The sequence below is a fragment of the Mchenga conophoros genome, linkage group LG12 (genome assembly GCF_057382185.1).
Source record: "Mchenga conophoros isolate Kocher_MC1m ecotype Shallow Benthic linkage group LG12, M_conophoros_male_GT1.1, whole genome shotgun sequence".
Classification (NCBI taxonomy): domain Eukaryota; kingdom Metazoa; phylum Chordata; class Actinopteri; order Cichliformes; family Cichlidae; genus Mchenga; species Mchenga conophoros.
In genome coordinates, this window is record NC_140537.1 from 37,734,238 (window position 1) to 37,761,648 (window position 27,411).

The following is a 27,411-nucleotide window of genomic DNA, read 5'->3' on the forward strand; positions in this document are numbered from 1 at the left end:
TCAGAGGATAATACATCTGCTTACATAATTCTTTTTGAGAGCTTTTGCTTCTTCCTCATACTTTTTCTTCAAGACCTCAATTTGTTCTTTGAGAGATTTTTCCTTGTGACTGGAGAGTTCACCCAACTGTTTGTAATCTTTACTGCGTCTGTCCTCTGTCTGCTGCATTTCTCTCTCATGTTGTTGTTTCAGTTCTTGTATTTCCTCCATGTGTTTTTCTACCAGAGCTGTAAAGTCTTTGGTGTATTTCTGTCTGAACTCATTGAACACTTCAGCCTGTTTTCTGGCTTCTTCTTCATATTTCTTCTTCATTTCTTCCAGTTTTTTCTTATATTTTTCCTCCAGTTCTTCCCGCTCCTTCTCCTCTTGCTCTCTTCTCATTCGATCCTCATCTTTTCTCTTCTTTTCATATTTTTCTCTTTCCTGGTCGTATTCTTCTTGCAGTTTTCTAAGTTTTTCTTGTTTCTGTTCATTTTCTTGATGTCGCTTGTCCCACCACTCACTCCTTTCCTTTTCCCACTTCTCTCGTTCTTTTCTCATCTCTTCTCTGCTTTGTTCCAGCTGTCGGTCAGTTATTTCCTTTTCCTTTGATTCTGCCTTTAATTTTTTCTCCAGATTTATACGCTTTTGTTCCAACTCTTGTTGTTGAAGCTCATCTTGCATTTTTCTTTGGTGGTCCTCTGCTTCTCGCCTTTCCTGTTCTCTTTTTCTCTGTTCACGTTCATCCTTTATGTTATCCTCCATTTCTTTAAGTTGTTTTTCTATCACTTTTCTCTCCTGTTCAGTTTCCGCTAATTGTTCTTCCATTCTTTTTTCCATTGCTTTTATTTGTTCCTCATGTTTTTGTTCAAGCTCTTCTTTCTGTCTCTTCATCTCCTCTTCCTTCTCTTTTAGGATCCTCTCCACTTCCTTCTTTATTGCCACCTCAGCCTCTTGGAACATCTCACTGGTGTAGCAGCTGCCTCCATTTCGGTGCACCATTAAATCAATTTTTTCCAGCAGCTCACTGACCTGAGCCCGATTGTTTGGATCTTTATTATTAAAGACATGATATCTGTCTCCACAATCGTGAATCAGTTTTTGTACAAATTCATCACAATCTTCTTCTAAGTAACTCTTAAATGTTTGATCGCCCAGGTCATCTTTCTTGGTAAATGTAACGATGATGAAATGTTGTGAATTTTTCCCAAAGTATTTCTTGATCAGTTCAACTGTATCTTTTTCCTCCTGTGTAAACCGACCAATCGACAGCACCAGTAAGATCACGTGAGGTCCAGGAGACAACATGGTGATGCATTTCACAAGCTCCTGTCCAACTTCATCATTGGACAGAGTCGTGTCAAATAGACCAGGGGTGTCGACCACAACAACAAGACGTCCATCGACCTCTCCTTCTGCTTTCTCACAGACCTTTGTTACAGACCTCCCGCTGGATTTAGATTTAAAATGTTTTTTACCCAGAATGGTGTTTCCAGTTGCGCTCTTCCCACTGCCAGTCTTTCCAATCAGAACCATCCTGAGACATTCATTGTTCTGATTTCTGTCATCAACAATCATGTCCTTTTTTTTTCTTAAATCCATCATTTCAGCTTTAAGTCTTGTGTTAATGTTTTTCTGTTCTACCACTCTCTTCATCTGCTCTAATATCAACATGTCTTTTGTGAAGGATTTGGCTCCTTTATTTCTCACCTTTTCCACAGCCTGGACCACTTCTGGGATCTGCTGTTTGTCACTAATGTTGAGAACAACAGATCTTCCTCCACAGCTCTCACAGAGCTGCTGGATGTCCTGGTTTCCATTTAGAAAGTTAACAAAAGCTGGATCTGTAGGATCTGAGTCCACAGTGAACAGAATCATGGTGAAGTCATTGACTCGAGAGCTGAATGCGTCCTGGATGATCTCTAACTCTCCCTTGTCTTCATCAGTGAGGGGAGCCACAGGTAGGACCAGGATGAAGGCATGGACACCCTCAGGATCACAGAGGGAGATACACCTGAGTGATTCCTCCATCACTGCCTCCTGAGGTTTTCCATACAAGGCAGGCAGCTCCACCAGGGAAACCCAACGTCCACACACCTCTCCCTGGTGTTTAACACACTCTGATGAGTTGGAGACTGAATGAAGCTCAGTCTGACCTAAAATGGCCTTGGCTGCTGACGTCTTCTCTGCTCCTCTCCTCCCAAACAGAACCAGGTTTAACGATGGTTTGATGCTGTGATCATATTGGTTTGTCATTTCCTGAATCTTCGCCATTAACGATCCATAGTTGTCTTCAAACATGTTGTAGTACCTTCCTCCACATTCTCTGAGGACTTCATTCACAGTGGAACTCATTTCATTCTCATGTGTGATGACGACCATCGAGTGTTTAAAGGCATTGTGACCAAACAGACTCAGGATGAACTTCAGAGTTTTTCTGTTCTCCTCAGTGAAATCAGAAGGTTTCACCAACAGCAGCAGAACATTTGGTCCAAGATGACAGAGACTCACACTCCTCTTCACTTCTCTTCTCATGTCCTCCTCAGACAGACTGAACATGTCTGGAGTTTTGACCACTGTCAGTAGTTTTCCTCTCCACTGTCCACAGGAGGCCACGCAGTGCCTGATGGGTGATTGTCTTTGGCAGTGAAATCCTTGGTACCCAATGATCAAGTTACCAAGTTTTGTCTTCTTATCTTCACTTTTGCCCAGCAGCACAATCCTGAACACAGACACTGTGATACAACAGACAGGACACAATAACACAAATTAATCTAAAATCACAACACTTGGCTTGTACGAGGAGATCTCTTCAGTCCTCGGTATGCTCAGAGAACCTTTAGTGTTACTCATCGATTGTCTTGGTCAAATGTGATGTGATGTGAGTCACACTTAAAGATTAAAATCCAAACACCAACACAGTTCGTCATTGTGTGTGAATGTGTTAAACATTTGAGCTTTTTGCACAACTGTTTGTTTAATGTCAAAGTTTAATGTTAAATTATTAAGTTAAGTTTAAACAACCTCAGCTCACCGAAGTTCTGCACAAGCCTACTTAAATATATTATTCATCCATTTTCTTCTTCTTATCCTTTTCAGCCGCACAGGGGCACTGGAGCCTATCCTAGCATAATTCAGACCAAAAAAGGACAAAAGAATGATAACAGGATGAGCCCTGACATCATTTTACTTACTGTTGGTCAAAGGTGTTTTTCCAGACACTTGAGGATTGATTAGTTTTGATTTATTGGGCAATCCTGTGAAAATAAGAAATTGTTATGCTGATTATTGAATCATAGATGTTGTATATTCTGTGTATTTCATTTTTGTCAGAAGAGTTTCTCATCTTACCTGCAGCTTTAACAGCATCAATGATAGGAGTCTTCGTCTCCTGTTTTGGGGGGGGTTGTTGATCTTTTGATAAATTCTGTTCTGTGTCCTCAAAAGCTTCATAGCTGACATGCTCTCCATTGTTGTCCTTTGTAATTTCCCCCAAATGTGTTAACAGCTCTGGAAGTTCAACGTTGATCCTCTTCAAGTATCTGCATTTACATTTTTTTATCATTTCATTTAATGCTGGACTTTTCATGAAGTCTTCAACAGAACCTGAGCTCTCCTCTCTGGGTGCTGAGATCAGTATCAGTGAATGATCAAATGATCGATCATTGTAACCTTGAAGGACTCTGCAGAGTCTCAGTTTGTGTTCTTCTGTAAAGTTTTCAGGCTGTACAAGCAGCAGGAACACATGAGGTCCAGGATCAGAGCATTTTGCACAGTCTTTTATAAACTCTGTCAGATCATGGTGGGAGGTGTCGAGAGGAGGCAGGTAGGGGGTGTTGATGACAGCAATTTTTTTGTCCTCCAGTGTACCACTAATTCTCACACACAATTTAGTTTTACTGGTGAACACAGTCTCTCCCAGTAACAGATTTCCTACTTCTTTTTTCTCAGTCCAGTTGCTCCCCAGCAGAACAACCCTCAGCTCAGACACTACGGGAAACACAGATTTAGAAAAGGCCGTGAAACACAGACATGGAGCATACTGAAGAGTGACTCCTTTTGTTTCAGTGAGGCTTAAATCCAGATGTTTCAGTTCTAACAGAGTGCACAAACATACTATTGTAAATTTACATATATTTTAAGTTCAGGCTGACACAGTTCAGTGTGACTCACTGTTTTGTGGTAGGACTTCAAAGCTGCTTCCTGTCTGGTGACGCAGATCTTCTGTGCAATGGATGGATTGAAATTATTTTTGGAACAGGACTAAAAACAATGTTAATAAAGCACATGATACAGTTCTTTAAGTAGTTTTTTAAAAAATGACAAAAATTGTCCAGCCAAACAAGTGTTGTGAATGTAAAAAAAAGATTGTAAAATGCCTGTAAAAAGGAAATAGATTGTATAGAAACTTTCCAAGATATCAAAATAAAAATTTGAAAATAGATATAAGAAATATGAAAATAATTTAACAATTATGAGAATACCAGGGATACCAGGATACCCACCCCAGCCCACCACCTCTAACGAGGGGAAACTCCAGCCCAAGCCTTGCGTTGAGGTGAGCCCGACTATATCTAGCCGGTACCTCTCAACCTCACGCACTAACTCAGGCTCCTTCCCTACCAGAGAGGTGACATTCCATGACCAATTGTCAGTCTTGGTAGCTGGGGATCAGTCTGCCAGGACCTCCGCTCCTGGCCACCGCCCAGCTCACAATGCACCTAACCTATGGTGCCTCTTGCGGGTGGTGGACCTGCAGGAAGATGGGCCCATGTCCCTTCGTCTGGGTGTGCCTGGCTGGGCCCCATGGACTAAGGCCCGGCCACCAGACGCTCGCCCTTGGCCACCCTCCCCAGGCCTGGCTCCAAAGCAGGGCCCCGGTAACCCTATCCCGGTCAGGGTGAACATATGTATATGCATACCCCTGACACATACGGGATCACTACAGGTTTTCCCTTAGGCAGCAGTTTTCCTTCTCTCCTGGATCGGCTGGAGCTTTCCTTAGGTGCCTTTGACAAAAGTCCAGCTGGGATAACCACATTTACTCAGGGACTTCTTGATGTGATGTTCTTCTGCCTCCCTGGCCGCTGTGTCTGTGGGGATGATGTTCACTCTGTGTTGTAGGATCCTGATGACACCCAGTTTGTACCCCAGAGGATGATGAGAGTCAAACCTTAAATACTGATCTGTATCCGTAGGTTTACTGTAACCTTTCTGGGATTTCCTTACCTAGATGATTAAGCATGTATCAAGACGTTTTAAGTTCAGGTTTTGTTCCTTTGCAGCTCTTTTGTTATGTATTATTATGTAAGATATAACCTTTCAGGCTGGAGTTTGCTTATTCATTGAAGTTCTACCTTTTAGGTTATCCTTACAGTTGAGTTTCTGTATTTCTTTGCTAACCGCCCAGTAGCACTCACCCCCATCATCACTAAGTGCTTAGAGCAGCTGGTCCTAGCACACTTCAAATCCTGTCTCCCCCCCACCCTGGACCCTCACCAATTCGCATACCGCCAGAACAGGAGCACAGAGGATGCAGTCTCCATTGCACTGCACTCTGTCCTCTCACACCTGGACAACAACAACACCTACGCCAGAATGCTGTTTATAGACTTCAGTTCAGCGTTCAATACAATCCACCCCTCACAACTCATCAGGAAACTGACAGACCTGGGCATCAGTTCCCTCATCTGCAAATGGTTACTGGACTTCCTGACCAACCGCCCCCAACATGTCCGGCTGGATAACCGCTGCTCATCTACAATCACAATGAACACCGGTGTACCACAAGGCTGTGTGATGAGCCCTTTCCTCTACTCCCTCTTCACTCACGACTGCAGACCTGCTGATGGTTCCAACACCATCATTAAGTTTGCAGATGACACCACGGTGATTGGCCTCATCGGTGACAACGATGAGGCCGCCTACAGGGAGGAGGTGGATCGTCTGGCTGAGTGGTGCGACAGAAACAACCTGCTGCTTAACACCGAGAAGACCAAGGAGCTCATCGTGGACTACAGGAGGAATGCTGACCCACATCCACCCATCCACATTAAGGGGACGGCTGTGGAGCGTGTGAGCAGCTTCAAGTTCCTGGGAGTCCACATCTCCGAGGATCTCACCTGGACGACCAACTGCTCCAAGCTGGTCAAGAAGGCTCACCAGCGCCTCTTCTTCTTGAGGACTCTGAGGAAGAACCACCTGTCCTCAGACATCCTGGTGAACTTCTATCGTTGCACCATCGAGAGCATCCTGACCAACTGTATAACAGTCTGGTACGGGAACTGCTCTGCCTCGGACCGGAAGGCGTTGCAGAGGGTCGTGAAAACTGCCCAGCGCATCGCCGGAGCACCACTTCCTGTCATAAAAGACATCTACAGGAAGCGGTGTCTGAAAAGGGCTGGGAAAATCATCAGAGACCCCAGTCACCCATCACATGGACTCTTCACCCTCCTGCCCTCTGGGAGGCGCCACAGGAGCCTCCGGACTAAGACCACCAGGTACCGGAACAGCTTCTTCCCCACAGCTGTCAGACTCCTGAACTCTGCCTCCTGACATCTGACCCACGTTAAACTCATGGACTGAACATACACACACCCACAATGGACAACTGTACCCTCAAACACAATAATAACATGGACTGAACCACCACTCACAACCACTAGCACTTTATATAGCCTCTGTAGAAACTATCTACACCCTCACTTATCTTAACTGCACTACTGTATAGCTCTGTGTAAATAATCATTCTGTACATTCAATAATCTTTAATCCTACAACTGTTTACAACTTGCATAGTTCCCATTTCTGTATAGCTGTATATCTCAGATTTCTGTAAAGTTATTTATTTCATATTCTGTATAGTTTTTCATATTTATATCCTGTTCATATCCTGTACATAGCTTGTACTCACTACAGCCTGTACATACTTATAGTTATAGAATATTCACAACATACTTCATACCGTGTACATTATAACATAATAGACCCATTTCTGTAATATACTCACATATCTATATTATTGCTAATATATATTGTAATATATCTATATCACTAAGCACTTCTGGATGGGTGCAAACTGCATTTCGTTGCCCTGTACCTGTGCATGTGCAATGACAATAAAGTTGAATTCTATTCTATTCTATTCTATTCTATTCTATTTAGTTTATAGGTTATTGACTGTGTTCTGCATTTTCAAATTTTGTTACTGTCTAGTGTTTTATAAGTTATTTTGCTTAATTGTATAGACTTGTTATTAGACTCTGATCTTTTGTGATCTTTTGTATATTCCATTTTGTGTAGACTCTTCATTTGTTGTAGATTTTAGTAGTCATTATGGTTTGATTTAGTTAGTTCTGTGTTGTATTACTTTGTGTTGAGAGATGAATCAAACAAATAGAAACAAATAGTTTTATATAAATAAATTAGTCAAGTTGAACATGACAAAATACATGGAATTTGGTAATGGTAAGATATCTAGAAATCTAGCACAGATACAAATATGCACCAGGTTGCACTTCAACAGGAAGAGGAAGTGAAATGAGTGCACTGAGAGCACCACCAATCAGAAAAATGAGGATGGAACTGAAAGAAAACCTCAAACTAGAAAGAAAAACCCACAAACAGACTTAATTTCAACACCGTATGCAGTTTTTATCCATTGATGGATAAACTAGATTAAAAAAAATCTATAAGCTATCATGTTACAAACAAGTTGTACTCTTCATTCTATAAAAAGATAAATTAACCCTTTTACGCATAGTGGTCACTACAGTGGACAGCTATTCAAAGGCTGATTTCTTGTATTTGTGTCAGTGTTGATGGTATATTTGCACATAAACCACTACAATGGACACTGATGTTCCATTGTAGTGTTCCAACACTCACTCACTGTGTGTTAATAGACCTCTCTGCATTGAATCATATCTGTTATTAACCTCTGTCTCTCTTCCACAGCATGTCTTTATCCTGTCTTCCTTCTCTCACCCCAACCAATCACAGCAGATGGCCCCGCCCCTCCCTGAGCCTGGTTCTGCTGGAGGTTTCTTCCTGTTAAAAGGGAGTTTTTCCTTCCCACTGTCGCCAAAGTGCTGCTCATAGGGGGTCATATGATTGTTGGGTTTTTCTCTGTATCTATGAAGCACCTTGAGGCGACTTTTTGTTGTGATTTGGCGCTATATAAATAAAATTGAATTGAATTGAATTGAATTGAATTGAATTGAATTGATGTGTCACTCTACACCCTGCCACCCACTGGTGAGCCAGTTTTGTCCACCTAAGTGGACATGTAAAAAACTCTTTGAAAAGTACATGTTTAAAAAACTGAAGTTCAAAAATGTCTTGCCTAAAGATGAATAAAAATACTTCAGAAAAATCTCTGGATTGAGGTTGTCATAATTCATGCATGAAAGGGATAAGTGGCGTATTATGATGCTGCAGATTATTTTCTTTCACAAAAACAGAAAGCTATTACAACAACACACACTTTTGTCTACAGAAAGGGAGATGCAGTCATTTTTTAGCATTAGTTATAAAATCTGATTGAACTCACCAGTTACTGTAGTTGCCATCAGGTCACACTGTGGGAAATATGAGTTATTAGACAAACAACCTAAAAAAGATAAAATCAGAGAAAATAATGCACCAGTTCATAATATAGGTAGCAAACCAGCTGGTACAGTAGAACAAAGAAAATAACAGAAGAAAAAATATTATCACTGTGCCTTCCTGATGATTTTATTTGATAATTCACTGTTCTAGGGAGCAGGCTACAACATGCTTCAGTTATTGTGCTTTTAGTGCATAGTGCTGAATGGAGAATTGGTCAACAGACAACTGTGTAAACATCTGCGAAAGACCTTTAATTATTGCAAAATAAATAAATAAATAAAATTAGTAAAAATAAAATGCACATCAAAACGTGCTCCATAATCTAAGTTATAGTCATTTTTATCCCATAGTTTCATTGATTAGTGTGCAATTAAGTCTTCCAATACTGATAATCGTACAATTTATAAATTAAAAACACAGCAGGTAGTTATTTGTGGAAGTTGCTGCAACTGCTGTCTTAAATATGGTAGCCAAGAAGAACACAGTTCTGCCTAATTCCGTTTCATTTATGCGACTAGAGACCAGCTGCATATCTATTACATCTGTAAGAATTTATATTAATTTGTGGGCAATAGAAGCAAATTTTCATTCACATCTGCACCTTCAGACTCAAGATATGAAGGAACATGTCTATATTTTATCACCTGAGAAGGAGCTCCTTCATGAAAGAACAGAAAATGCAAAGGAAAGAGATGCCACCAGCATCTTAATAAAACCTCATCCTCATCCTTCTGACCTGAAGGTTCATCTCCTGAACTGAAGTCAGGGCTCTACCACATGAAAACATGTGTAAACAGACTTGGTTGGATTTCTAACCTCAATCATATCTGGAAAAATAAACTCCTGCTGTCTGCTGAGGTCTGCAATCACAACAACACCACGCTTCCAAGGCACGGACCCTACAATAATATGGCCATTCAGGAGGGGCTCAGACAAGCCGCTGCTCCTTCACATTGGAGCCAGTTGAGGTGGTTCGGGCATCTGACAAGGATGCCTGCTGGGTAGTGATGTGTCTGTCGCGAACAAAACGGCTCTTTGACGTGAACGACGCGAGGAAAAAGCTGAAAATTTAAATAGTTAAAAGTTGAAATGTGAATAGTTGATTTTTGTATTATATGATTTTTTTTTTATTATATTTTATGTGGAGTGAATAAATAAAAGTATATTTATGGTGGCCCCTACAGACAAAGCAGTAAAAACTTCAAAACACGTACAAAACACAACAGAAGCGCTCCAGGATGCTAGGGGGCAGTGTTGAGCTTTAGTGGCTACACAAGCCAGCAAGTACCAACGACCGGATTTGGTGTGTGGTAGTAACAGGTAAATGAACCTTTTTTTAATTATTTGAATATATATGAGTGCTTGTGTATAAATACACAACAATACACACATGCTTTCATGCTTTCAATTGTGTAATTTAAGTGATCTAGTAGCTCTGCTTTGGAAGTTCAGTTAACGCTAGAAATGTGTTTGGAGTTTGTGTGTGCTTTGTCTGTAGGGGCCACCGTATATATTTATATATAGAAAATATATAAATATAACCACTTTTTTTACATTAGTAATTCCTTTTGTGCATAATTTTATATAATTGTTATTAATAAATTAATTAAAGCAACAAAGCAACCTGAAGAGCCGATTGGGAGCCGAAAGAGCCGGTTCTCTAAAAAGAGCCCAAAATCCCATCACTACTGGGCGCTTCCTGGGCGAGGTTTCCGGGGCAGACCCAGGACACGCTGGAGAGATTATATCTGGCCTCCTCCGGACAGGCGATCCAGCCCCAGATAAGCGGAAGAAAATGGATGGACAGTCTGTTACTGTTCTTATTATCTTGGAACAACTGTAACTACATAATTAGGGATTCTGATTCTTCTTCCTGGTTGTGTTTCACATTTGAAATCTAAAACGCTGCATTTACCATTTGCATGCATTCTGATCATTTTAAATTAAAAAAAAACTTTCTTAGTGTTGCAGAAAAGAAACCGGAGGGTCTCAGTTTAACACAAACTGACAATCAGAGGATCAAATTCCACATTAAACTGTACAAATCGCGTCGTTGTTCTCGGGCTTTTTTCTGTATTTCCGTTTCAAACACTCGTACTGTAACTCCGAAATGACAACACAGGCACGGCTTCTTCAAGACAGGCGCTTCGCTGCATTTATTGAACGCCGTGAAAACTACAAACATAAAACACAAAGGCTTTAAGCGCTTCAGTCTATCAAAAGTAACACTTGTGCTTTAACAACGAAAATTACCTCGTGGCCGCCTGCCACTTCGGAGGTCCTAGAAGAATAGCTTTACAGTCTTGCGCATTCTAAATTAAAACATAAAATAATTAGAACACCATATATTACAAATATTCACAATATTACAATACAGATAGCAAATACCTTATACAGCTGGTAGACTAACCCGGCCTTTGCAGATAGATCTATTAAACTTCTTTATATATAAGCCTATAAGTAACGATATATTTCTGTGACACTTACACATACTTTGACCGAGTTATTTGAAAATCACGCTGTGTGTGCAGTCTGAGTGATCAGCAAGCTGTTTCCAGGTCGTCAGACAAATTGCCGAGATATCATTATGTCGATATAAATCTGACTAACCTAACAGGAATAGATTAGTGATTGATGATCAGTCAGTAATATCAACACTGAAGCTTCGTCTGGTTTAATGAGCAGCTCAGCAGCAGATTATTACAAGATCTTAAAGTATTTCATTGTCGGTTGAGTTACTCACCGGTTTAACCGTTTTGCAGCAAAACGTCCATCCGAATGAAAACGAAAGTGTTTAAGATGTTCCACCCTAAAAAAGGTGGAGACTCCCCCCCCCCACCCCCCCACCCAAGACGTAGCCGTGTGAATGAGGAAGTTTCGATTTCACAACGAAACTTGTGTGACTTTTTTACTTAAATTTGTGATCTAATTAAATTTAAGTGTGATCACTGGTCGAGACTTCACAGTCTGATCCAGAGGCGGTCCTAGCCTGTTTGGCGCTCTGGGCGAACACTCCCTCTGATGCTCCAAAAACCACCACTGGTCTGACCTGGTGAGCAGCCCCCCGCACACTCAATCTCAGAGTGAATCTGTATCCATGTGGTGTTTACAGAGAATATTTACATTATGTTCACATTCAATAATAAAACATATACTGGAGTCAAATTTCTGCCTTTTCTATCTGCTGCTCTCTACAAAGGACATGAACTTTTATCAAAACCATTTTCTTACATCGTCTGTCTGTAATGGGCAGACAAATAATAATGAAAATATAAAATAATTAGTTGATCAATTTCCCATTAAATATTTGAGTCAAAACAAATTGAAAAGGCTGTACATGAAAACGTTTTCAATTTAGAATCAATATTAAAGAAGATGACTACTCTCTGAAAACATAACTGTCTTTATGCATGTTTATAATAATAATAATGATAATAATACATTTTATTTACATGCACCTTTGAAGACCCTCAAGGTCACATTAGTACAGCAAACTATAAACATAAGGTAAATGAAAAAACAAACAGAACAGGACAGAGGACGAGTGATGTGATCTCACAAAGAGTTAGATTGAAATGTAAACATTACCTTCAGATAACATCTATATTTAGTTGAGATGACATTTGTAACTAACATGTTCTAATAATTTATCAGATATTTATCACCGTGTCAATTTATTGTTGTGAGTTTTTTATTGGTTGTCAATTTGCATCTACCAGCACAAGAACTGATTTTGTGATGATTCATAAAATACCAACTTTGGATGATGGTAAATAAAACAATCAAGTCATAAAATCAGAAACATTTCTTCTCTCTTTTTTTTTTTTACAGAAATATGGAGAGGGTGTCCTCCTTTAAGTTCGTCGCCCCCACATATCTGAGAACCTATCCTGGACTACAAACACATCAGCCCCGGCGAAGAAAGCCCAGCAGCGCCTCCATTTCGTGAGGGTCCTGAGATGGAACAGGCTGCAGACTGACCTCCTAGTGTCCTTCTATCGAGGCACAGTCGAGAGCGTGCTGGTGCACGCCATCCCTGTGTGGTACGCTGGCTGCACAACCGCTGACAAGACGAGACTACAGAGGGTCATTAGAACTGCAGAGAAGGTGACCGGCTGTCCACTCCCCTCCCTGGACTCCATTGCCAGCTCTAGATGTCTCTCCAGAGCCAGGGCGATTATAAAAGACCACCTCCACCCTAACCTCCACCTCTTCAACATCCTGCCCTCTGGGAAAGGTTCAGATCCATCAGGTGCAAAAGCAACAGACTAAAGAACAGCTTGATCCCCTGGGCTGTCAGAACTGTTAATCCAAACTAAGAGTGTGAACAGACTTCTCCAACACATCCAACCTGACACTGCTGTTGATCATCTACAGTGTTGGGAAGGTTACTTTTAAAATGTATTCCATTACAGAATACATGCCCCAAAATGTATTCTGTAACGTATTCCATTACGTTACTCAATGACAGTAACGTATTCTGAATACTTTGGATTACTTAATATATTATCGTGCTTTTTACAACAACGTGAATGTACTGTTGCTGTGTGATTTATTACTATTACTGAAGGTCCGCGACTCCGAACTGTAGTAAAGGGACCTCTGACTAATACGGCGGGGTCCCTGTCGGCTCGTAGCCGAAAAATAGCTTTACTTTGTTGTGTGGGTCAACTTTTCTTGCGACAGACAGAGAGAGGCGTTGAAAGGCTGCTCCAACGGAACTTATTGTTTTCGGAGGAAAACACGAACACGGTGTACAGTCGAGTCTTAATAGCTTACTTACAACTGGGCTCGTCAGGCTCTCTTCTTGGCTGCATTGGTTATTATTATATTTACATGCTTCCAGCTCCCGTTTTTCCTCGATGACTGCTCGTACCTTTCCACTCCCCTTTTTCTCCCTCCTCGCGCGCACAGACCCATAACGTGTATGGCAGTCCATTCTCCCTGCAACACGGACTACACTGCCCATGATGCTACATTCTTTAGAGCTATGCTTGTAGCATTCTGCCTGTTAGCTTAGCACAACAACAACAACAACGAAAAGGCCTCTCTCACCCAGGAAACACACAGTCGCAGAGAGAGAGAGAGCGTCGCCCTGTAACCATGGCAACCGTAACGCTGCCGCCTGGAACAACAGAACGTAGCTGTCAAACAAAACCCAAACAGTCCTGACCCGCGACAATATGAAACAGGAAAGTACCGCAGTGTAATCCATTTATTTCAACAAAGTAACTGTATTCTGAATACCACCTTTTTAAACGGTAACTGTAACGGAATACAGTTACTCATATTTTGTATTTTAAATTCCCCCAAAGATCTTGACAACCATGAATTCACCTATCAGGAGAACAGATCTTTGAAGGATGAAGTCTTACCTGCACTTCACACACCCCAGTCCCTGCAGGAGCATCCAAACACATTTAAGGAAGCTTTTTGTTCATTTCAGCTGCATCTTTATCACTATGATCACTCACAAACTGGGACACAAACTTAGGACCCTGGGACTATCCAGTGCCCACAGACCATCACCCGTCAGAACCGGCACCAAAATCTCGTGAACCCTGGTCCTGAGGACAGCCCTGCAGGGATTTGGGATACAGTGAAGTTTGCTGATGACACCACTACAGTGGGACTGATCACCAGTGATGATAAAAATCCTCACTTCCCATAAATGGTGAAGAGGTGGAGACTATGAAGAACATCAAATATCTGGGTGTTCACATTACCAACAATCTCACATGGTCAGTGAACATATCACAGCTGGTGAGGAAGCACAGCAGCGACTGTTCTTCCTGAGGAAGCTGAAGCTGGCCCGACTGTGCTCTCAGCTCCAGGCGAAGCACAATAGCGAGCATCCTGTCAGTGAGTCACTGTGTGTGCTGACGCCTCAAACGGAAACAGAGACAACGCACGCTTCAGGGAAGAGAGACCGAACCAACAACACCCGGACAAACAGGCTAAAGAACAACAAACACACACATCCAGATAACCAAGAATTCTTATACATCTTTTATTTCTACTATTTTGGTGCCTTTAAAAAACAAAAAGCTACTTTTACCCCTTGCTGTTGGTTGACACTCACCAAACAAACTTTTGGTCTGGTTTTAAAAGGCATGCAGTCCTCTGTGACTTAAACAGTGCAGTTATACTCTGCATTTTGAGATCGGACGCTTCAGTAAACGTTTCCTAGCTATGCTTTATATCTCACACACTCTCCATTATTCTCCTTAAAAATCTGAACCAGGCGTGTGAAGAGCTCTCGAGGTTCGAGGTTTTTCCTCCACAAATATCTGTAGCTGCACATTTTGATCAAATCTTTTAAGGGACGATGGAGCCCGAGCTCTTCCATGAAACTCGAGCCCCTCTCTTTGGATGCTGACAGCAGAAGCAGCGAATGATCAAACACTCGTTTTTCGAAGAGTTTCAGGACTTTGCAGAGTCTCTGCTTGTGATCCTCTGTGAAGGTTTCAGGCTGCAGGACCAGAAGGAACACATGAGGTCCAGGAGCTGTGAGCCTCACACAGTTTTCTACATGTTCTCTCAGATCATCTTCAGAGATGTTTGGAAGCAGCAGATCTGGAGTGTTGATTAGGATGATTTCTTTGTCCCTCAGAAGTCCTCTGACCGGCTGATAGTCTGGCTCTTCCTCGGGGCTAAACACAGGAACCTCTAGTATGAAGTTCACCACAGCGGTCCTCTCAGACTGGCTGTTCCCCAGCAGAACGACCCTGATCTCAGACACTGCAAAGAAAACCGTAAAGAAAGCAATGAATACAACGAAGTGTAGAAGATTCAGGTAAAGATTTATTGTCTATTTGTCTGTGACTGTTGCAGCTGACTGCACTGATCGTTCTTATAGAAACTCAGACTTCAGTCTGACTCACTGTCTGGTGGCTGCAGATCGTCGCTGCTGTTCAGCAGCTGCAGATCATCTGTGAAAACACAAAGATCACCTCAGAGCGTCATCATCAGAAAACATGTTCGTCCTGGATGTGCTCACATTCACCGGGTAGACACACACACACACACACAACAGGAGTTATAAGGTTAATGGGCATCCAGTCACTTAGCTAGTTAGTACTTTGGGTTTAATATCGATGTGATGGTCTTGATGCATCTCAATCATCCAGGTAAGTAAATCTCCAAAAGTTGATTCTGTTCATCTGGACGTAGCGTTTTGTGGGAGAAACGTTTCGTCACTCATCCAAGTGACGTCTTCAGTCTCAGCTGACTGCAGGTTTCCCCAAATCTTATAAACAGGACCCGATCCTTGGGGTGGACCAATTTTTGGCGCAGCGTGTTTTGGGGTTTAAAAGCCACAGAGACAGCGCGATGGTACGCTCTGTGTTAACACAGAGCGAACACCATCCCCACAGACACAGCAGCCAGGGAGGCAGAAGAACATCAAGAAGGCCCTGAGTAAATGTGGTTATCACAGCTGGACTTTTGTCAAAGCTGGAAAGGCTCTTAAAGAAAGCTCCAGCCGATCCAGGAGAGAAGGACGACCGCTGCCCAAGCAAGACCTGTAGTGATCCCATACGTGTCAGGAGTATCAGAGCAGTTGAGATGCATTTTTTCTAAACACCGGGTCTCTGTGGCTTTTAAATCCCAAAACACGCTGCGCCAAAAATTGTTCCACCCCAAGGATCGGGTCCCCCGACACAAACACAGTAACATAGTGTACGCTGTTAAGTGCAGGAGGATTGGCAGGATTTATACATCGGGGAAACCAAACAACCTCTGGCTACAACACAGCAGAGCCACCTCGTCAGGCCAGGACTCTGCAGTCTATCTACAGTGGACACTCTTTCAATGATGAGGATGTAACATCCTGGACAGGGAGGAACGCTGGTTTGAGGGCGGAGTCAAGGAGTCCATTTACATGAAAAGGGAAAGACCATCTCTGAATTGAGGAGGGGCCTAAGGGTCCATCTGTCACCATCTTACATGCTGTGATTGCAGCCATTCCCCAACTCTCTGTGAATGGGACTCATGGACGGCTTTGATCAGTGGGTTTTGGTCAGTGGTTGTTGATCAATGGTCATGAGAATTTGCATAATTAAGATTAAGGAATTAACCTCCCAGCCCATTGTTCCTTCAGTGGGCTGGTTTCAGTCATTATGTAAATGTATTGTTTATAAGATTGAAACCTGCAGTCAGCTGAGACTGAAGACGTCAGCTGGATGATGATGAAACGTTTCTCCCACAAAACGCTACGTCCAGACGAACAGAATCAACTTTTGGAGATTGGTGTGGTGGATCATCAAATTAGTTTTGAAGTTGTACATCTCTGTTCCTTACTTTTCGTGTGATTCCTTTATTATTGTGTTATTTGTTGTTTTGACTGTGTTTGTGAATAGAACATGCAGGGGGAATATAGAGGGAGATTAGTAGTGAAAGTTTTGTCTGGGTTGATTGTGCGTTGATCTATTGGTAATGCCTCAGGGCTCCAGTAGGTGGGTTCGCGCGCCTCCTCCTTCACTCAATACAGATGAGTGAGAGTGGGAGCTGCGTGTCTGTGCCGTTCTTATGTTCTTATTTCACCTCTCCTCACTATTTCCCGTTTAAGGGCACAACATCGGCACATGCACCTATGACAAAATAAGCAGCTTCTCCCGTTCCATTTCAAACAGGACAGTGGTAACAACAGTAGGCTAAAACAATTTTAAGTTTTAGATTTTAAATAGGCTGTATACATTTCAATGGGAGCAACAGGACAGTGAAATGTCGCTGGTTTTACTACAGACTAGGACGGATTGTAGGGCAGCAAACATTGTCGGAAAACACGTTTTCAACACTGCAGGTTACCTGGTGTGATGTTTTTCAGCTAAATAGAAACATGGTCTGACTCCTACCAACTATATAAAGAGTAACTGAAGGTTAAATGCAGCTAATATGTCCTGTTTTAAGCCAGGCACTTCCACCTCCGCTCCGCTGCGTCTCAGCCACCATCGCTCTGGCAGAAAGGGCGATGGAGCCAGAGCAGGGGAGAGCTGGAACAAACCATTTTGTGGTGGGGGATATCTATACTTTTGTTGTTAAAATATTACGTCTCAACCAAGTGCTGTATGCTTTTTATATTTTAAATAATGTGTCATACAAACAGCAAATAATGTCAAAACAGGAAGAAATCTTTGGGGGTGCTTTGATTCTAAAAACGCCCCTGATTATCAGTCTGAGTCTGTGGTCTGGGAGAGAGTCTGTAACTCTCTGTCTGCAAAATACTGTATATAATGACCAATGCTGGTCAATTAATTATATAGTTACTTCTTCAAAAAAGTAACTGAGTTTTGCCTCAGTCTTTACCTAAAAATGCAGCCAAAGCGTTTTTAAATAAACATTTCAAACTATTTACAGAACAATCAGCTGTTCTGCATCAACTCTGATGCCACACAAATTATTTGTGCCGCTCCAAAAAATAATTTCTGTCCACTATGAGATGAAGGAGAACAACAGCCTGATACCTGCAGGCCTGACAGCAGCAGATGTGTCACTGCTGTAACACCTGTAACACTCAGCAGTCGCCTCATTGTTCTGACACACACAACAACACTATTGACTACACTACACACTAACTACACACTAACTACACACTAACTACACTCTAACTACACACTGACTACACACTAACTACACACTAACTACACCCTAACTACACACTAACTACACACTAACTACACACTAACTACACAAGATTTGTGCTAAACGTCTCAAATCTCTCACATCTCAAACACGCCGTCACTCCTAAAACTTCATCCCTTCCTATACAACTAAATGCCATGTTGCCATATCATTTTTTGATTGGTCCACATTGTACATGTTTCCACCAATAGCAAAGGCAAGAGGCACGGGGAGGGAGGGGGGGAGGGTGTGTTGTTTTCGCTCACAGGCGGAGAGTGCTTTGTAGTGATGGTAAATTCGATTCTTTTTACCAAATCGAGTTTTAATGAGTCACTCACCAAAGTGAATCGGGTGTCTTGAGTCATTTGAGTCACTGAGTCAGTTGACCAGAGAGTGCAAAAAATGTACATTTTCACTCAAACTTAAATTGTTTCTCTTTTCATGTATATCCTGCTGCTAGGATGAGTGATTGAAAAAGAAAAACAACTATTTTACAGAGCAAAAAAGAGCAAAAAAAATTCTAAAGGGAACATTTATTTTATTTATTTTTATTTTATTTTATTAGTATTTTCCTTAAATGTGTCAAATATATATTTTCTCATCTAAATGTCCACTGAGCTGTGAGCCAGGGGGCGGTAATGCGCCTTAACATCGGTTGCCAACCAAGAAGAAGAAGAAGAAGCTATTGTCTGTCCTGCTCACATCTCCAGTGGTTGTACACATTGTCATTAACGTGGCTTCACTCCACATCAGCCGCTTTGCTCGCTAAAACACCGGCACATAAGGACGCTGTCATAGCCTGTCAGCCACGTTGATTAGCTGCGTATATACGAGTGTGAATCACGTGATTGGCTGGAATATGAGATAAGGCGCCATCGTTCTAATCCCATACGGGAGCAGCCAGTCACTGACTCACACTGCAGAACAGAATTGTTAACGTTGTTTATTTTAATTTCAATTCAGGTTTGTTTGTTTTTTGTGCGTAATTGCGCACGCGTGCAGCTTAGAGGGAACGTTGTTTATAAGTATTTATTACAGAATATACAGCACATAAAATTTACTTTAATTTGACCCAAAACTAAAGTGATTTTTTCACTATGCAGAACTTTAGAGCTGAGTTCGTGTAAGTACAGTGTTTGGATTTGTGTTTGTAGTTCAGCAGATTCACTGTGCAGCTATGAATAAACTGCAACAATGAAAGAAAAAGAAAAATTCAGTTTTACTCACTGTGATGCGGCATCACTTCATATCTGTGGCTGCAGTGACGCTCGTCATCTGCAAACAGACAGAAATTCATTTACTTCATTTGTTCATGAATTCTGTGATTTGACGCTGCACCAAAGAGTAGAGATGATAACTCTGAGTGTTTAATGTAACACTGAGATATGAGCCACAGAAGGACAGACATGGTTTACTGACATGTTTTAATGTAAAGATCCTGGATAATATTACTGATGTCCCACAGAAACTTCTTACATAGAATTTCTCCCACATAAAACACAAAAATAAGCATAAACCAACATGTTTGATACTCATCGTTGCACTCAGCAGGAAAACAATATGTTCAGATTTCAGATAAGAAACATAAAGCTGACAAGCTTCAACCAGCCTGAACATAACAGCTAAAACACATGAAGGAAAAGAAAATGATGAATCATTCATTTTTGTTCTTGAATACTTTTCGGTTTCATTTCAACTTCAATTTGAAAAATAAACAAAAACCTGATTTATTTATTCTGTGATGATGAAGTCGTCTTAGCTGCTTCAGCACAGAATCATTGTGTGTTTGTCTCAGTCTCCCTGTTGCTGCGTTGCTTTAAAGTTTAAACTATATCAGATTGTCTTGTTGGAAATGCGTACGTGAGCCTCTGAGTGCTGAGGCTAACACTCTCTGTTTGCCTCCAGTATCATTTTTCCTTTATCATCATCATCCTGCAGGTTGAAACTCGTGTCGCAGAAAGACGACTCCACACTTTTTCTCACATGAACTTTCACTCAAATTAGTCAAACTCACTGTCAGGAAGCCTTTGATCATAGCTGCTGCTGTTTGGAGGTTCAGCATCACATGTGTCTGTGAAACAGACAGAAATATAACTGCAGTAATTTGTATTTAACATCTGTGACATGAAGCTTGATGGACTCACCAGATGTTTCAGCTGCACTGTCGCTCAGCGGGAGACATAACAGAGGAATTTCTGGCTGTTTAGAAAATACAGATCAAATTAATAAAACCAGCTGATGGTTATTAATTTAATTGAGACAAACATTACAGAGTAACAGAGTCACTGCAGGTAAAAGTAAAGAAATAAAGAGCTGGGCAGCTGGGTTTTAAAGATGTAATTTATTACATTTAATTACATGAATTATATTTTAATTAATTAATTATAAAAAAAAAACTCAGATTTATGCAAAAACTTTTGAATCAGTCACAAATTTGATGTTCTGCTTCGTTTTGCATAGAAGTATCTGTGAATCTATTTTTGTTTGACCTTGGAAAGTCAGAAGTTTATGGCTGAATTTTTAATGAGCTTTCTGTCTTAAATGTATCTCATTTCCATCTGGAGATATTTCCGTGGTCACACAGTTTCCACAGTTGAAACAGGTGCTGCAGAAACAGATGCCCTTTAAACCACCGCCATCTGGTGGTCAACAAGCAGTACTACAGAAATACGGAGCAATACTGCCACTGCTGATCTAAAAATAATTTTTAATTTTTAAAAGTGCAAACAAGTCGAACCAATAAATTTTACAATACCCAGAAAGCTCTGTGACAGAAGATTTTCACATCACTGAGTATAATTTTTAATGTTTTTTATTTCAATTTGTGAAAATTGCAGCATTTTTGAGATGACAGAGTTTAAAATGTTGTATAAGATGTTAACGTGTGTGTGTTTTTAAAAAAGAATCACAAGTAAATAAATGAAAGTTTATCTGAATTATTGATCTGATGTTCTTCTTTCCTCATCACAGGAGTGTTTCACACAGGTTATTTCTCCTGTAGCAAACACACAAGGTGCCGTAATATTAGGTCTGCAGATGAGTCATCCTGACCCTGACAGATTTCACTGAGTATGTCAATGCATGAAAAACACAGTCACTAAATGTTGATGTGCAGGAAAAAAAGACTTAAAAACATTTGTCTGATCTTCTCGATGGTTCTGTGATTTCTGCTGACTGTACACATTGTCCCAAACATGTGTTCTTTCCTGATGTTTCATCGTTAATTTAAAAAAAGAAAAAAAAAGTACAAATTTGTTTTAAACACTCTCACCATAAACAGATATTCTTTACAGTGATTTTATAAAAATGTGGAGAAAACAGATATAAACTTAGCTCAGCATCAAGTACAACTTCTACTGAAACAAGAAAGTAAAAAGATGATAAAAGATAAAAATGATATAACAAAAATAAATGTGGCATTAACATCCTATGAGCTTCTGTTTTGTCCTGCATCACATTCAGCATCACACTGTGGTGCAGGTGTAGTGGGCAGAGGGTGCAGCAGTTAATGCATGGCCCTGTTTCCTGCCTGGATTCTTCATCACTGGAGTGTTTTTTTCCTCATATGCTCACTTTCATCTTGGACTCTGGAGTTCTGATTCGCTGAGGCATTAACCACAAGGAAAGGTTTCCAAACAGGAAGTGCTTAAACATGAGCACGTCCAAACCAAGAGTCTGTTCCCGTACTGGGCGGCAGCACTCACCAGAGGTCGGTGTGTCATCACTGTTGTGTGTTTCTTCTGTGTGAGGCTCTCGCGTGTCTCCTGAAACATGACGTGTCGGTGTGTAGTTCAAGGACACGATCACACCTGAGCATTCAGCACACACGAGGATATTAATGTGTGGTTAGTACTTAAAGTTAGAAACACCACACCCAACACACACACACACACACACACACACACACACACACACACACACACACACACACACACACACACACACACACACACACACACACACACACACACACACACACAGGTTTTTAGGACTCCAAGTTTAAGCTCTTCACAGGTGTTTGTTCCACTTCCTGACTCACCTGTGCAAAGGTGACCTTACAGCAAACATTGTGAGTCGTTGTTCTTCAGCTGACATGAAAAGCATGACCTGCATGCTGGTTAAGTTACAGCCCTCAGTAATAACTCATGCTGAGGGAGGCAGGAAGTGGGTTTACTCAGCGCAACGTTATCGGTGCCGTTTTTTCTATTGTCTTACAAATAATAATGAAATGATGTTTCGTGTTTTCAGTAGTTAATGCTGAACAGACGTCCTCAGTTATAACTCCCAAATTTATCTCTAAACGTGGACACAGACTTTACCATGTACGGTGTTTCTTTAACCTGAACTTAAGCACAGAAGGAACAGCTTCACGCGCATCTTCTGCTTTAAATGATCTCCTCTAAATAATCAAATGATGTGCGTGGTTGGTGGTTTTAATGTTTTTTAATGTATTAATTGTTTGATTATGTTATTCATTTAGTCTGGATCTTAACCAGCTGTTGGTGTATGCATGTACTCAAAATTAATTCTGTTTCTGTTTCTAATATTCTGACCTCTCTTTGCATAAAAACCCAAAAAACAGCAAAATAAAAAACTCTAATGATGTCAGTAATAAACATTATATATACAGCAATGTTACATATTTCCAAAGCTACAAAAACTGAACATTATAAAGTTAACACTGTATTATTTACACCAAATAATAAAAGAAACATCAAATAACGAACAAAAAAACCTCATTTTTGAAGGTTTCCTGGGGAAGAGGGCAGCAGACACTGTGTGCACGAAGGAGCAACGCCAACATGGATGATAAGTTAGGAAAATAAATTATGGAAACATGGTGAGATTATTAAATATTAAATATTGATGAAGATTCTCCTAAAGTCGACGGCTTCATTTGCAAAAACAAATAAATCTAATCATTGATTAATTCATCACCACTTTTGCTGTTTATTCCAGCCAAGAATAAAGAAAGACTGTAAATTTATCTGGTGACCATTTGCAGGACTCGGACTCATTATGAACATTATAAAGTTCATAATGCAGAATTTGTGCCAGAGCAGGAATATTGAATCATGAGTTTGTAACACAGTGGTGCTGAGCGTTGGTTTACTCACCTGAGATTGTTGCTGCTCAATTTTCTTTCCAGGTTGAAGAAGGAGAGTCGAGTCAGAGTGAAGCCGAGTTACAGCAGAGACGATCAGAGGCGATGACAGGAGGAAGAAGTGCTGCAGTCGGTCTGCAGTCTGCTGGAAACAGCCGTCACTGTTTCCTGTAACCAATAATATGATCAGATTTTCCCGTGATGGTGGATTTGTTAGTAAGAACTTATTAAACTGAATCAAACATTAACCAAACAAGGAGGATGCTCACAGGGTTTCTGTGAAACTCCGTGTCTGTCAGTCTGTATTATACAAAGAATCCTGTTAAACATTTATATTATTTGCATTAAAAGCCGTGGCTGATAAATGTAACTAACTACCAGGTGGATCATTTTCTCAGAGGTTTACAGTTTCTCCTTGTGTAGGATTACATTTGCACATAAAGTCATGTAATATGTAAGTTAATTAAATCCCACACTCTTCTCAGTATATCTTATAAAAATAAACCTCTGAAGTTTACAGGAAAGCAAAGAGCTGAATCATAATGAGTGGAACAGAAGAGCATTATCAGAGCATCGAGCATTTGTTTTTGTATTCATCTGATTTTAATTAAAGTAGTTCAATCTTACTTTTTTTTCCAGTTTCTTTCTGAGTTAGGGCTGGACTGGGACAAAAAATTGGCCCGGGCATTTTGACGAGAGACCGGCCCCCCAGGTATTACAGGAAAACCATAAAGCCTTTGAATGAAAACAAACACTGTTGTGACAGTGATGTGCAGTCTTGTTGGTATATGTATGATTTCTATACATTTTACATCAGATGACCACTTTGGTTGTAAGATTCAGATAATTATTTAATAAAAGCTCGAAATTTTAAATGAGAATAAGAAAGAAAAGTATTTCTTTGTGCCCCCCTCTCCCTGTTAATGCCCTACCTGCCCCCCTGGCAAAACTTTCCTAGATCCACCCCTGCACAGTTACCAGCTGTCAGCTACATAAAAAAGGATCCTGGTGTTATTTGTCTCTCAGAAACAGTTCATAACTTCAACTCATTCATGTCACCTAAAAGGTAAACCTGTTTCTCCATCACAGCTCTGATGATCCAGTAAGGACATCTCCTGGTTTCATCTTCATGTTTCCCTCTCACCACATATCCAAACCGACATCATGACCAGCAGCTTTACAGCTGTGGCTCCAGCAAACATCAGCTGATACTAGAAAGTAATATTAAATCAATTCTAACAACAGCTGATCAAACGTGCTGCTGTTGTTTAGCGCGACATCCGATGGTTTCCTGTTTCTGGCACAAAGTGGGCGATAAACAAGAGAGAAAAGCCGATCAGCTGATCATTGATCAGTTTCATGATTGAAGTAGAAACAGGAGAGAGAGGGGGGAGGATGAGAGAATTGTTCTCTCATTCTCTCCCCCCCCCCTCTCCTTCTGTTTAACTTATTTCAGATATTCATCTTAAGAAACTGTTAGTATTAAATATTAGTATTAACTTTGATAAATGTAAATACCAAAGACATAATAGTAATGTGAAGAAAATTTGGTAACTAAGCTTGTTGATTTTGTTTGTTTGTTTTGTTTTGTTTTGTTTTAGAACCGCACTCATATGAATATGATGTGTAAACTCATTTATTCTTGTACCTCCACGCGGTAGCGGCCCAATTCTTCACCCCAGTGAAGAGGTGATCGTTTTCTCCTCGTTTTAATTCGAAAAAAATCAAAATTAGCTGTATGTAAGCGGCAATACATAAAAACTACGGGACCCGCGATACAAGCTGGTTTACGGTTATTTAAATACAGAAGAAACATGTCTATGCAGATGCCCAAAGCTTAACAACACGACCGCTATAACAATTTAACTTTTGTACAACCAGATTTTCATATACTTACATTTGAAAGTGTTTTCCTCTCCTGCTTCGACCACCATCGTTATCAGAAACAAATCTCGTCTATGACCCGCAATGAATCCTGGGATATAGTAGGACACGAAGGATACATCGGACCCATCCTTAAAATTCGGGGCAAAGTAGGACGCATATGTCGCCACATTTTGAGCACTCTTTGAATTCGGACAGCCTTCGTTGCGTCGCCGTGACGTAATTGCCTCCAAATATGGCATTGAAGCATCCTTCCCCTGAATTCGGACACAGCTAGTGAGTGATTCATTTATGCTACGATTCAGCACGGGAAGGGAGGGGGTGAGTAACTCAAATGTGGTGTTAGCATGTTAGCAGAGCGATGCTACTGTGAACTGAGGAACTGTTGTCTTGATGTGAGCTTCTACTCAGGGTTTTCTCTTTCAGTTCAGAGCAGAAATGTTTCTGTTAAGAAACTGGCTGTTGTTTTTTCCCTCACAATTTTAATTATAAGCTGGATATATTTCTACTAATGAAATTAGTTTGCTAACAGCAACAGGGATGAGTCAGTGAGTCAGTTGGGCTTGTGATGCATGATTCACGAGTCAGTAAAGTGATTCTCGAGTATTGAAAGATTCGTTCATGATTCGCACATCACTAGGCTCTGAATACTTTTTAGAATTGTTGAACCACATATCTGTACTGAGTATAACGAACCTAAGTACCTTCTTGATGATTAGTATCCTCTCGATCCAGTATTCTCTGGGTGAAATTCCCAGGGTGGCATTTTAAATTGTGAAGAATATTTATTCCATTCCCACCTCGTGCTGCCACACAAGGAAGAAACATTACTGACAACATATATGAGATTAATGGGGGAGGGTTGGAAAGTGGTTTGTGATGTGCAGCAGTTATTAGAAGGCAAAGGTTGCTTAACTTACACTAACTATATGAGACAATCCCAATTTCAAAAAACTTAAAACAATGAGTAGAATGTGAATAAAAACTCAATGCAATGATCTGCAAATATCACAGACCTATATTTTGTTATCAAATGTTTAAAGTTGGGATTTTACGATTTCAAGAAAATTTGACTAATATTGATGCAGCAAATGTCTAAAAGGGAAATTGGGATGAGTATCTGTGTCTGAAAGTATACATTTCCATTTGCTGCAAGTACACCTTGGGCAGTGTGTTACTGCTATTGCTCTTCTCTTTCAAACTTTTTCCAAACCAATGTTGTCTTGGCCAATACTTTTTTTTATTTTAAAAGTGTTGTTTACATATCAATAATAACTAATAACTTTCCTGTGCGATTATTCTGTCTGTATAGAAGAGGTCAGTTCCTTGCTCATTAATAAGCAAATTGTCATGACCACTGATCAGTGGTCTTTATTCAAGTATATTAATGAGTGTTGTTTGTTTGTTTATTTTGAGTTGTTTTTTTTCCTGTTGCCAGCAACAGTTATAGAAGATAATTGTAAAACACTTTATTGTCCTATTGGCATTAAGATGTGATCCTAAAAGCTAACCTTATATGAAGTTTGTATTTAGACCATTTTGTTTATTTAAATGCTGGGCAATCAAGAGTAGCGAGTTCACCTTGTAATGGGAAGGTTGCCGGTTCGAGCCCCGGCTCCGGCAGTCTCGGTCGTTGTGTCCTTGGGAAGGATACTTCACCTGTTGCCTACTGGTGGTGGTCAGAGGGCCCGGTGGCGCCAGTGTCCGGCAGCCTCGCCTCTGTCAGTGCGCCCCAGGGTGGCTGTGGCTACGATGTAGCTGCCATCACCAGTGTGTGAATGTGTGTGTGGATGCAGTGGCGGTCCTAGCCTGTTTGGCGCCCGGGTGAACACTCCCTCTGGCGCCCACCCACCCACATAAAACATATTAATCAGAATCAGTCAGAATCAGAATACTTTATTGATCCCTGGGGGAAATTATTTTTTGTTACAGTGCTCCATTTTAAACCAACATTAAGACAAGACAGACAATACGCTAACTAAGAATAGTACAATATATACATATATATACATACATACATACATAAGTCACTTATAAATAAATATTTGGAAAAGAAACATGTGTAGTTGTAGCAGCAAACAGTGTGTTAAGTGGATGCGTTGTACAGGGAGATGGCCACAGGCAGGAATGATTTCCTGTGTCGTTCAGTGGTGCATTATGGGTAATCTCAGTCTCTCACTGAACGAGCTCCTGTGACTGACCAACATGTCATG

At 40.8% G+C, this 27,411-nt stretch overlaps 2 protein-coding genes across 4 annotated transcripts in view; both read right to left on the reverse strand.

Moving 5' to 3' along the window:
- The window catches only part of LOC146563201 (uncharacterized), a 50,851-nt gene continuing 23,440 nt past the window's right edge, over positions 1 to 27,411 (reverse strand). Inside the window, exons 9-14 of the mRNA XM_085295826.1 lie at positions 10,214 to 10,267; positions 8,531 to 8,590; positions 4,153 to 4,203; positions 3,331 to 3,969; positions 3,174 to 3,236; positions 1 to 2,714 (exon numbers count right to left, since the gene is read on the reverse strand). Coding sequence (XP_085151952.1) covers positions 1 to 2,714; positions 3,174 to 3,236; positions 3,331 to 3,969; positions 4,153 to 4,203; positions 8,531 to 8,590; positions 10,214 to 10,267 — 3,581 coding nt within the window. The remainder of the gene's footprint in view (positions 2,715 to 3,173; positions 3,237 to 3,330; positions 3,970 to 4,152; positions 4,204 to 8,530; positions 8,591 to 10,213; positions 10,268 to 27,411) is intronic.
- On the reverse strand, positions 14,612 to 25,439 carry LOC146563202 (GTPase IMAP family member 5-like). 3 transcript variants are annotated; one of them, XM_085295659.1, is made up of 9 exons: positions 25,212 to 25,439; positions 23,942 to 24,049; positions 23,328 to 23,482; positions 21,915 to 22,019; positions 20,355 to 20,409; positions 20,225 to 20,281; positions 19,438 to 19,485; positions 15,474 to 15,521; positions 14,612 to 15,330 (listed from the first exon to the last, which is right to left on the reverse strand). In XM_085295659.1, the coding sequence occupies exons 4-9, from the start codon at positions 21,981 to 21,983 to the stop codon at positions 14,780 to 14,782; spliced, it is 828 nt and encodes a 275-aa protein (XP_085151785.1). In that variant the 5' UTR covers positions 21,984 to 22,019; positions 23,328 to 23,482; positions 23,942 to 24,049; positions 25,212 to 25,439; the 3' UTR covers positions 14,612 to 14,779. The 3 variants fall into 3 exon arrangements, with proteins under 3 accessions (XP_085151785.1, XP_085151784.1, XP_085151786.1); XM_085295658.1 differs by lacking the exon at positions 23,942 to 24,049; XM_085295660.1 differs by lacking the exon at positions 25,212 to 25,439 and having other exon boundaries at positions 23,942 to 24,173.